A 12640-nucleotide genomic window follows, 5' to 3' on the forward strand; every position below is an offset into this window, starting at 1 on the left:
TATTGCAGTTGGCATATCTCTTGGCGTTAGTCTACTATAGAGGAAACCTCCTAGGGAACAGTTCTCCAATCACAGCACCCTCTACAGCTCGAAGGGTAGTGATTGGTTGTGAGCTTAGTATTACTACAACCTATCTAGCAGTTGGAGAGGGCGCTGTCCACCCAATCACGTTATCACAATTTCCCTAGGAGGTTTCCTGCTGTGTCCACTAAACAAGACCAGCTCCCATCTCTTTGCTGAAGGCATATTTATGTGACGGATGGTTTATGGATTGTTCTGTAATGAAACCTTCTTCCCTGTGTGTCAGCAGGTGGTGCACAATGTCACAGGCGGTGTTCCACGCTCCTCGGAGGAAGAGGCGGGTGTACGAGTCCTATGAATCTCCGTTTCCCATCCCTATGTCTCATGACAGCTGTGTGAAGGAGTTCAGAGTCTGCCAGGCCGAGATGGTCCATCATTCTGTCATTGTGAGGAATCTGGAGGAGATAGAACTTCTGTATGGGAAGGTAATCCTGCACAGTGAGGTCGCTATAAATGCAGGAAGAGGAGAACACTCGTGTGGTTCATCCAGCTCTCTGGAGAGCTTCAGTATAGGACACGGCCTATTTCTGCTGAGCTGGGTCATGCCAACGCTCTCTTTCCAGGAACATGACTTAGGGGGTTCAGTGAAATAGAAGGCAACACATAGATGCTCCTTCCAGTCTCCTAATAGGGCAGTGCTTAGCTTATTGCTTACAGGTAGTGGGGACTGGATGTATGCTCCTGCCTGCTTATGTCTCTGTCACTGTTTGGGTGAGTTGTCTACTTCCTGTTTGGACAGGAAGTGAAGAGTATTTCACAGAATGGGACACAGGACAACAATAAAAGCCCAGGTGGTTCTAACCTATTGCTGCACCATACAGAACTACAATATTTGTTTTCATTATTGGATTTGATAGTTTGCATTCCGCTCTCATGGATCATAGCCTGGCCCATAACTGGAGACGGGGCCTATTACTATATAGAACTACAATATATCTTTCATTATTGGATTTGATAGTTTGCATTCCACACATCCACTCTCATGGATCTTAGCCTGGCCATGCCCAGAGATTAGGCCTATTACAAATTACTGGATTTGATGGTTTGCGTTCCACAAGTCCACTCTCAGGGCTGGAACCCACAGGAGCGCTTTTGGCAGCGTTTTGGCAGCACTGCGATACGCTAGCAGTTTGCCAAAACGCTGGGCTAATGTTAATGGATGGGGCAACTTCCACAGGAGCGTTTGCGTTTCTCAGAAACGCAAACGCAGGACCTGCAGCATTTTGGGAGCGTTAGCGCTTCAATGTAAAGTATTGAACCGCTAGCGGAAACGCTCAGCAAAACCTAAACTGAGCGGTTTTGCTAGCGTTTTGCGGTTCAGCACACTGTAACAAAATTAAAAATAATTCACAGGACCAATCAGGATAAAAACGCAAAACGCTACGCAACCGCTGGGGAAAAAAATACAATGTTGCAAAACACAACCCAAAACGTGCATGAATCCGCTTGCAAACCGCTCAGACAAAACGCTAGCGGTTGCGTTTTGCGTTTGCGTTTTTCAGTGGGTTCCAGGCCTCATGGATCATAGCCTGGCCATGCCCGGAGATTAGGCCTATTACAAATTACTGGATTTGATGGTTGGTGTTCCACAAGTCCACTCTCATGGATCATAGCCTGGCCATGCCCAGAGATTAGGCCTATTACAAATTACTGGATTTGATGGTTGGTGTTCCACAAGTCCACTCTCATGGATCATAGCCTGGCCATGCCCAGAGATTAGGCCTATTACAAATTACTGGATTTGATGGTTGGCGTTCCACAAGTCCACTCTCATGGATCATAGCCTGGCCATGCCCAGAGATTAGGCCTATTAGAAATTACTGGATTTGATGGTTGGTGTTCCACAAGTCCACTCTCATGGATCATAGCCTGGCTAATGCCCGGAGACAGGTCTTATTACAAATTACTGCCGCTGCATAACTTTGGGGTGTTCAGTCAGTCTTGTCTATGAAGCGGCAGCTACAATCTCCCCTCTGCTTCTGGACTGGCCAGACTGACTCCTGATCTGCGTAGTCATTTGTCCAGCCTCGGATTAGACAGATATGATGAAAAGTAAAGAAATGTAATGTTGTGGGTGAAGTGGGAACAGGATGTGTAATTCACCTCCATCATATCCAGATATCTTCAGCACAGCAGATTTCTTGTGCCGTTATCCGCATTGTAACTGATTGTTCCAGGGGCCTCGATGGGCCACCCTTTATTAAGGCACGCAGGTATCATAGATGTAAAGTACACAGATGTCACACCATGGTATCTCACCTGCCTCTGTCCCTCTCTCCAGGGATTCTTCGGGAAGGGGATTCTGTCTAGAAGCAGACCTGAATATAACATTGACCAGGCTGAGCTGCGGAGCCGGTGGAAGGGCAGTAAGGGTAAGTATCCTCAGCTGTGTACACCAACACTCTTTCCACACATTTGTTTCCATTGTTAGTAGAGGTGAATGGGGCACCATTACTCACACACATCTTATATTTGGTGCGGCCATTCCACAGAAATCTCCTTTGGAAAAGTCGGTCACATGACTCAGAAATTTGGGCACAAAGTATAGAGTTGCAACTGCTTCCATAGTACTGAGCCACCACCTGACCATCATCCACCTCCTCCCTCTGCTTCCATAGTACTGAGCCACCACCTGACCATTACATACTTTTTCTTGCTACTGTATCTGGATATGTATGTGAACACTTTGGAATTACGGTATATGGATTTCTGCACAAATTGGTCATAAGATCTGATCTTCATAGAGACAATGAAGGAAAAACATTTTTTTTTTATGATTTTGTATATGTAGTACAGCTGAAAAAAAAAAAAAGAGCAGAGACATAAGTCTAATATCGTTTACAGTACAGGAAGAGTTAAGAATCTCTAGTTATCTATGCAAAAAAGCCATTAAGCTCCAGACTTTCAAAGTGGCAGAGAGCTCTGTCTTCTGAAGCTTTTTATCTCAACTGTCAGTCACTGTATTGTTTTTTTTCTCTTCTACTAAGGACAGGTCAATAGTTCACTGGCCTGCTCTGTAAAATCACTTAGAATGCTGAGTAGTGTGTAAACTGCAAATATTAGAGAATGATGCAATGTTGTAAAAAACACTGTAACTGAAAATAAAAATGAGAATATTTTCTTTGCTACTAATATTCTAGTAATTATCCGTACTACACAACCAATTCATTATATACATTTTTTTTTTTTCAGTGTCACAACAATAGACCATCATAGTCTGCTTAAACTAACACCACACAAATAATTGTTTCCATGTTTTCCATCTTGAAGGTGTTGAGGGGGGGGTCTTAGCACTTAATACGGCTATATTGGAGGGGGGGGGGAGGCGTACCATGTTCATTTTTGCCCAGGGCCCCTTATTATTAACCTCCTTGGCGGTTAATTTTTTTTGCCAAATTGGCAAAAATCCTTTTTTTTTTTAAATTTTTTTTATTTTTATTTTTTTTTATTTTTTTTTTTTTTCATGTAAAGCTACCAGAGTGGTAGCTACATGAAACACCACTAGAGGGCGCATGTGTCCCTCTAGTGCGATCGTCGCCGGCATCTATAGCAAACAGGGGAACGCGTATATAACGCGTTCCCCTGTTTGGCTTCTCCTGTCGCCATGGCGACGATCGGGATGACGTCATGGACGTCAGCCGACGTCCTGACGTCAGGCACACCCGATCCAGGCCATAGCGCTGCCCGGAACTCATTGGTCCGGGCAGCGCAGGGCTCTGGCGGGGGGGGGGCCCTCTTTCGCTGCTGCGTGCGGCCGATCGCCGCAGAGCGGCGGCGATCAAGCTGTGCGCGCGGCTAGCAAAGTGCTGGCTGCGCGCACAGCACTTTACAGAATAAAAATCGCCCCACCAGGGGCTGAGATCTCCCCCTGCGCGGCATAGCCCGAGCTCAGCTCGGGTTTACCGCCAGGGAGGTTAAGACTCTGCTGTTTGGAATGGTTAGTCCTCCAAAATGCCCCCGCTGCACATTACTCTGGCACTGTATACAGCGCAGGCTCTGCGTCGCAACTTTTTTTGTTGTGTTGTAATTTTGAGTTGCGACTTTAACATTGCATTGCAGCGTCCCACCGTGATCCTAGCCTCAGAGGGGTTATAGATCTGCAATGCGTTTTACTAAAATCACTGATTATAAAGTACTAAACCAAGGCTATTTCTTTACAGCCGCGAAGATGAACCTGGCGATCATCTCATCTAATAAGTAAGTACTTAGTCTCTACCGCAAGAACCGACCGTCTGTACCGCAGAAAGTCACGTGCCGCATCCTGACACGGATCGGTTATTAATGCGACGCCCCGCGATCACGCTGTATACAGTGGCCAGAATAACAATATTAATCTGCTACGCCCAATACTAACATAACTAAATACCAGCTGCCTGTCATTGGAGCATGAGAACCGAGCGTCTGTACCGCAGAAAGCCGTGTGACGCATCCCGACACGGATCGGTTATTAATGCGACGCACTGCAATCCTATGTATACAGTGTCCAGAATAACAATAATAATCCACTACCCCCAATACTAACATAACTAAATACCAGCCGCCTGTCATTGGAGCGTGAGAACCGAGCGTCTGTACCGCAGAAAGTCGCGTGCTGCGTCCCGATGCAGATCGGTTATTAATGCGATGCACCGCGATCACGCTGTATACAGTGGCCAGAATAACAATAATAATCTGCTACGCCCAATACTAACATAACTAAATACCAGCCGCCTGTCATTGGAGCGTGAGAACCGAGCGTCTGTACCGCAGAAAGTCACGTGACACATCCCGACGTGGAGCGGTTATTAATGCGACGCACCGCGATCATGCTGTATACAGTGGCCAGAATAACCATAATAATCCACTACGCCCAATACTAACATAACTAAATAAGTAGAGTATTGACGTGTATGGATGTCAATAGTGTTCACAGCATGTTTTGTACTGACGTGTAGAACCGTCAATACCGCTAGCGAGGTTAAGAAAATATTTCTCATAATTGCAGCATGTCCATTCGCAGTATAGATGGTTTTACACCTGATTAATTGCGGTGCGATGCCATGCTATTGCCTCATCACACCGCAACGCAACAAATGACAACAATATGGCCCTGCGGTGGAGTGTGCTGACAGGGTCATATACATAGCTCCGCCCCTCAGTGACGTACTCCCTGTTGCAGTGTACACTGACAGTCATATGCATAGTACCGCCCCCGCTCAGTGACGTATTCCCTGCTGGTAGAGTGCAGTGACAGGGTCATATGCATAGGCCCGCCCCCGCTCAGTGACTTACTCCCTGCTGGCAGAGTGCAGTGACTGGGTCATATTCATAGTACCGCCCCCCGCTTAGTGGGCGTACTCCCTGCTGGCAGAGTGTGGTGACAGTCAAATGCATAGGCCCGCCCCGCTCAGTGACCTATTTCCTGGTGGCAGAGTGCAGTGAGTGGGTCATATTCATGGTACCGCCCCCGCCCAGTGATGTATTCCTTGCTGGACAAGGGAGTATGTCGCTGGGTTTCCTGCATGTGCGCCGCGTTGCACCGCGCCCCTACATTTACACTTACTGCATTACCCATTGACTTCCATTACCCCCAGCAGCGTGCGTTAGGCGTGGTGCTTGTGGTAACGTGCTGCAGGCTGTGCGGCAGGATGAACACTTCCGGTGCGACGCGTTAAGTGTTATGCTGGGAATACACGGCTCAATTCTGAGCTGATAAGACGGCTCGATAGATAATTTCCGACATGTCCGATCACCGGTCGATCATCCTGCCGCTCGATTTCTCATTGAAGTAAATTGAAAAAAACAGTGGAAGGTAAGAGATTCGAGCTGGCAAAACGATCAGGCGCAGAATCGAGCCGTGTATTCCCAGCATAAAAGGCCCCATTGACTTGTATTGCTGTTGCGGTAAAACAGGGTAATGCCCACTTACAATGTAAAAGTGGCCTAAATAAAGTCCTGTAATTGATGTTTGCTTGTTTAGTCTCTGACATAAATCCCCTCAGAATCTGTGCTCAGTTATACTTGGCTGAATATTTGTGAACTGATCCCAGGTACCAGCGACACGTGGAATGGGCCAGGAGTCTGTTGGAGGAACAAGGAATGGATGCAAGTTCTATTGACAAGATGCTCGGAGATTATACCGGCCCCGTCGCCGTCCCAGAGGATGAAGATGAGGCCTCAGAATCTGTGGCCTGTGAAGCTGAGGAGGACCTTCACAGAGGAGAGGCAGCTAACCCCACAGAGGAGGGGGTGGGGACATTAGAGGGGAACCCCGCCTACGATCCTCTAGCGAAGTACCCCGAGGAGCAGCAGATGCAGGACACCGGCCCAGCAGCGGACACAGTACCCCTGGAGAACATGCGTTGTCATAGACACGATGACCTCATACTACACTGCGGCTGTAAGCCAGACAGACAGACTGTGCAGAGTGATTCCACAGGAAGAGCAGTCCTGGGGGGAGGAGAGGAGTACGTCCTGGTGGAGGAGGAGGAAGATGGCAGCAGCAGTGAAGAGGAGGATCAGGACAAAAACGTAAGGGTATGATTATTGATGTACAGCAGATTAAGCACCAACATATTCTGTGGCGCTGCACAATAGAGTACATTACTACATACCTCCCAACTTTTTAGATAAGAGGGACACTTAAGCCACGCCCCTGCCACACCCCTAGTTACACATACTATAAAGGTTTCATTAGAAAAATGTTTTTTTTTTATAATTCAGACTACTCTAGTCCTCTCTATCCTGGTTGGTTCATTATCCTTCATATTGACATTTGAAAATAAGAAACATCAATTTTAAAGAAAGTTTAGAGTCAATTAAACAATTTTTTTCATTAGAAAAAATTAGTAGAATTTACATACATTCGTACATCAGTCCTGAAAGAGGGACAAATGAGGAGGAAAGAGGGACAGTCTGTCCAAAAGAGGGACAGTTGGGAGCTAAGCATGACAGTACAGACTATGAGATACATCAACCATAGACACTAATACAAGAGTGTGAATTGGTAATGACAGTGACAAAAGTAACATAATTAATAAAATAACAAATTGCACGGCACAAAAGGTGAGAGAACTCTGCCCTTGTGAGCTTACAATATAAAGCAATGAGGAAGGGGCAAGAGGTGGTGTAGTATACAATACTCATTCCTAGAGGCAGTGTGGTTTAGGTTATCTAGTAGGACTACAGCCAGGCCAGACCTCAAAGGAGAAATGGCCTAAGCTTATGCTTGTCAGAAAAGGTGAGCTTTGAGGGAGAACTTAATTTCAAAGGTCTGAGAGTGGCTGCTGTATCTGTTTTGTGTGACCATCTGGTCTTCCTATTTCTCATACAATCAAATAAACATTAAGAGAAATATGTGTGGGGCTGGGCAGATTTCCTAAACCAATGCTGTTCCATCTAGTTTTTTGTGATTCAGTCATGTGACACCACTACATCCTGTTTAAGATTCCTGTCGCTTCCTGTGTCACCTGCCTGCTGATTGGCCACTGAAGTTGCAGCCTGGTGAGGTGGAGATGTCGTCCAATGAGCAGGCAGCAGGGGACAGGGAAGCTGGTGGATGGGTTGGGGTTGGGCAGTCAGGCAGGCCGGGGGACACAGAGGCAGATTTCCTCCAGCAGCTGCTGATCATGTATCTGGCAGCTGGTTAATTTACAGGCAGCTGTTGGGTGTGAGTCCTGCTCGCCTTGTTCTGCTGTATGTATCACAGAACTGACCAGAGATGAACGATCTCAGTTACACCTTACAGAGAAGGATTTGTTTGTGTGAACTTTACAGATGTTTTTTGTATTTTTAGGAAGAGAAGAGACAGAAGCTGGTTTGCCGGAGGAATCCTTTCAGGCTGTTTGAGTACTTACAGCTCAGCCGGGAGGAGGTAAGTTCTCTGATGTTACAGGGGCACTCCGCTGGTACTGAGAATAAGGACAAGCCCTCCATACATTGTAGGATCAATGATTATCCATGTCACAGCCTGCTAGCATGTGTACACCGCTGTTCCGCAGGGTTCCTAGGCCCTCCATCCCAGCTCCATACATTGCAGGATCAATAACAGTCCATATCACAGCCTGCTAGCATGTATACACGGCTGTTCCACAGGGTTCCTAATGCAGACAGTCATCCTAACAAGTAATTTATTTATATGTTTTGTCTCTTCCTTCAGGCCTTCTTCTTGGTGTACGCCTTGGGGTGTCTGACCGTCTCCTACAGGAAGGTGAATATCTTCTTTATATTATGCTGTGGAATTCTGTGCTCTATTATTTATAAAGTACCTGCCCCCCCCCCCCGTATCTGTGCCCTGACTGTACCCCGAGAGAGTCCCCAGTCAGCTTTGGTGCATGTCACATGCTCTGATGTGCACGGACATACTGTATGGAGCTTTGATATAAACATGCATTTCTATTCTCCGCATTACCACATCACAAGATGCATTTTTACAGATGACACCCCCCTCTTCTGTTTCTGGGCTGTTTGCAATTGAAAATCAGTTCATTTTCAAGAGTAGGAAGGCTCAGGGAGAGTCTCAAAATGCCTGAGGGGCAAGGCATTGGCATGTGCATTATAAGTGTGAGCCCTCAGATCCAAAAACAGCACAGCCATCTGTATACACTGTACAGAGCACACAAAATGCAAACACACATACTACATATATATATGCAGGCATCCCACACAGCCAGTATCCCTCAGGGCCCTTTTCCACTAGCAATCGCTAGCGTTCACGCTGAACGCTAGCGATTGCTGAATCGCAAAACCGGCGATTCCCCGACGTTCGCGGCCGCGATTTTGCTATGCTATGCACTGCATAGCAAAATCGCAGCAATTATCGCTCCGCCGCGCGTTCGCGTTCCCGGCAAAAACGAATCGCGGTAGTGGAAATGACCTACCGCGATTCCTATGTTAAAAAGCAAACCGTAGCGATTGTAAAATCGCTAGCGGTTTGTGGTTTTGCGATTCCGCTAGCGCAAACGCGCTAGTGGAAAAGGGCCCTTACTCACTGTCTCCCTGTCCTGCCCGATTCCTTTTTATCTCTGATCTTATTATCAGCTTAGTTCAGAGCTGTAAACAGACAGCAGGGAGGAGCAGACCAGGCTACAGTATATTCACCTTTCTCTGCTCTCCCTTAGCTGGACCTAATGCTGGGAATACATGAAAAGACTTTTCAGTCCAATCTTATTTCCGATCGATTTTCTTATCTTATCAATTTCCAATTTACTTCTATGATAAATCCATCAGAAAAATGGTCGGACATGTCAGAAATTCTCTATCGAACAATCTATCTGCTGAAAAAAAAACTTATGGTGTATTCCCAGCATAACTAGTTTACACACTAGTGGAATCTCATGTACAGTGGAGGAAATAATTATTTGACCCCTCACTGATTTTGTAAGTTTGTCTAATGACAAAGAAATGAAAAGTCTCAGAACAGTATCATTTCAATGGTAGGTTTATTTTAACAGTGGCAGATAGCACATCAAAAGGAAAAATCGAAAAAATAACCTTAAATAAAAGACAGCAACTGATTTGCATTTCATTGAGTGAAATAAGTTTTTGAACCCCTGTGACGAATCAACGTTTATTCGTCCTAAAAAAGTAGTTAGAGCCTTATAAAATATTCCCTGTCGCCACTATTAACAGTGACAGCAGAGGGAAAGGCTTGGTTTATAAGAAGATCAGGGGAGCCAGGGGTTAAGACAGTTTTTGGTTTAAATACACTTTTTTTTTTCCCTTCACCAAAGGGCTGGAGAAATCTTTTCATGGCCAGTAAATTAGCCTCCTGTTGGAAGATTCGGCCAGCACAGGGGACCCCCTGAGGTGTTTATGACCTCATCCATCAGGTGAAGGGTAGATATCAGTTGACAGAAGCTCATAAATGGTAGCTTTCTCCAGCCTGATCGGCCCCGACCCAGCATGAGTCCAAGATAGCTGCCTTGTGGCCTGAGTTGAAAGGAGACAGGAATGATCCTTATCACGCCATCTGGCGGCACCCAAGGATTCAACAGAACTGTAGAAACTGTATTTAATAAATAGACACAATTTGGTAATATTTCTGGTGTTCCCAAGATCGCAGTCCCCTCAAATTCACGGAATTTATTAGATTCCACATGACACTGGTCCTGAGAGATTTTCAGCCCTCTAGAGCTTTCAGAACCAGTGCCAGTAAGGTGAAAGTGAGGGACGGTGCTATTAGCGATCCAGACTCCTCGTGTTTGGTATTAACGGATTCAACTACTTGTGCTGACTATGAATATTTATTCGGTTTCCTGATATTACCCACGGGCATGCCGAGAGCGGGCAAAATATGAATTGGCCCAAACTTCTCCCTGCCTAAGGGGGCACTGCCTTATTCAAATTGCACAAGGCTGGACTTGTATGTGTCATAACTCCTCCCACCTACAGTGAGGAACAAAACTGACATGACCCAAAAGTCTGGGTCCTTTACTTTCAATCTGATGCCTAGTAACATCCTGGCAGCCCGCAGGGACACGGGCCAACCTCCATCTTGGAAATTCTAACAAAGGCCTGTTGGCCGCATGGCAACCGCCATTTTGGGACTTTCGCCAAAGACTTGCGATTGCCGCATGGACTACCAATAACGGTATTTGAACTGTATATAATCAGACATTCTGTTCATTCTGTTTCTCTTCCTCTCTTCTCTCTGTCCAATCAATCTATTCTAAAATAAGCTGTGTGTATGTAGTTTAGAAATAAACTAACGATTTTATCGTTCAGTCTTGTGCCTGTTCTGGTCATCTGATTGCTGCTATAACGAATCTGCCCTCTGAAGAGTCAGTCATACTACCGCATTGTTTTATGATTTGCTTATAAATTGTTGATTTGCTAGCTAGGTTGTAAATAACCGTTTCTTCCTTCTAGGATTAGCTAGTTCCAGATTTCCTGTGCGAAATCGATAACGTTAGTTTCTCGATTGTAAATACAATTCGAGATTGCATCATATAGGGACCCAGTAACCTTTCTTTAACGTCACATTGCTCACAGTCTTTAAGCCGTCGGAAGTGACTATTCCCCGAACGGTGACTTGAGCGTGTTGAACGTGATTGGGCTGGCTACCGTATTATGATAGCGGGAGTCTCTTTCCTCCCTGAACTTGAGAGAGTGGTGGCAGTTACCCGATTTCCAGCGCGAAATCGATATTTTTAGTGTACCGATTGTATATACAATCAAAATTGTACATGTATGGGCACCTCCAACCAATCTTAACCGTTTACTACGCACACAGTGAATTTGCCTCCAGCAGTCTCTAGCGCATGAGACCTGCATGGCAACAGTGGCCTAGTAATACGGGATTGGTGGATGTTTGTCCCATTACATATTGTCGGCAGCTGCGCGACCAACCTTTATTGTCAATCTGTTCACCGTACTTCCTGCGTATGCTAACGGGAGCAGATTAGACGGGATTGGCACGCTCTGTCGCCCTTTTCTTTCTTACCTCTGACGATCCAGCAACCGGTCTCGTTGTCCATCTGCGCCCGTACTTCCTGCGTACGCTAACGGGAGCAGATCTCGACGGGATCGCGGGGCTGGATTGTCACAACCCCTACTAACCATTAAGAGTTCTGGCTCCCACAGAGTGGTTAGACACTTCTACTCAATTAGTCACCCTCATTAAGGATACCTGTCTTAACTAGTCACCTGTATAAAAGACACCTGTCTACAGAATCAATCAATCAAGCAGACTCCAAACTCTCCAACATGGGAAAGACCAAAGAGCTGTCCAAGGATGTCAGAGACAAAATTGTAGACCTGCACAAGGCTGGAATGGGCTACAAAACCATTAGCAAGAAGCTGGGAGAGAAGGTGACAACTGTTGGTGCGATTGTTCGAAAATGGAAGGAGCACAAAATGACCATCAATCGACCTCGCTCTGGGGCTCCACGCAAGATCTCACCTCGTGGGGTGTCAATGGTTCTGAGAAAGGTGAAAAAGCATCCTAGAACTACACGGGAGGAGTTAGTGAATGACCTCAAATTAGCAGGGACCACAGTCACCAAGAAAACCATTGGAAACACATTACACCGCAATGGATTAAAATCCTGCAGGGCTCGCAAGGTCCCCCTGCTCAAGAAGGCACATGTGCAGGCCCGTCTGAAGTTTGCCAATGAACACCTGAATGATTCTGTGAGTGACTGGGAGAAGGTGCTGTGGTCTGATGAGACCAAAATAGAGCTCTTTGGCATTAACTCAACTCGCTGTGTTTGGAGGAAGAAAAATGCTGCCTATGATCCCCAAAACACCGTCCCCACCGTCAAGCATGGGGGTGGAAACATTTTGCTTTGGGGGTGTTTTTCTGCTAAGGGCACAGGACAACTTAATCGCATTAACGGGAAAATGGACGGAGCCATGTATCGTGAAATCCTGTACCTCCTTCCCTCTGCCAGGAAACTGAAAATGGGTCCTGGATGGGTGTTCCAGCACGACAATGACCCAAAACATACAGCAAAGGCAACAAAGGAGTGGCTCAAGAAGAAGCACATTAAGGTCATGGAGTGGCCTAGTCAGTGTCCGGACCTTAATCCAATAGAAAACCTATGGAGGGAGCTCAAGCTCAGAGTTGCACAGAGACAGC

At 46.2% G+C, this 12640-nt stretch overlaps 1 protein-coding gene across 2 annotated transcripts in view; it reads left to right on the forward strand.

The window, feature by feature from the left end:
* The window catches only part of TSEN2 (tRNA splicing endonuclease subunit 2), a 27783-nt gene that overhangs the window by 6105 nt on the left and 9038 nt on the right, over positions 1–12640 (forward strand). Inside the window, exons 2-7 of one of the 2 annotated variants that reach the window (XM_068251793.1) lie at positions 311–506; positions 2363–2453; positions 4242–4278; positions 6111–6597; positions 7856–7933; positions 8219–8269. In XM_068251793.1, coding sequence (XP_068107894.1) covers positions 321–506; positions 2363–2453; positions 4242–4278; positions 6111–6597; positions 7856–7933; positions 8219–8269 — 930 coding nt within the window. In that variant the 5' untranslated portion in view covers positions 311–320. The remainder of the gene's footprint in view (positions 1–310; positions 507–2362; positions 2454–4241; positions 4279–6110; positions 6598–7855; positions 7934–8218; positions 8270–12640) is intronic. The other variant, XM_068251794.1, reaches the window with a different exon arrangement.

The sequence above is a fragment of the Hyperolius riggenbachi genome, chromosome 9, assembly GCF_040937935.1.
Source record: "Hyperolius riggenbachi isolate aHypRig1 chromosome 9, aHypRig1.pri, whole genome shotgun sequence".
Classification (NCBI taxonomy): Eukaryota; Metazoa; Chordata; class Amphibia; order Anura; family Hyperoliidae; genus Hyperolius; species Hyperolius riggenbachi.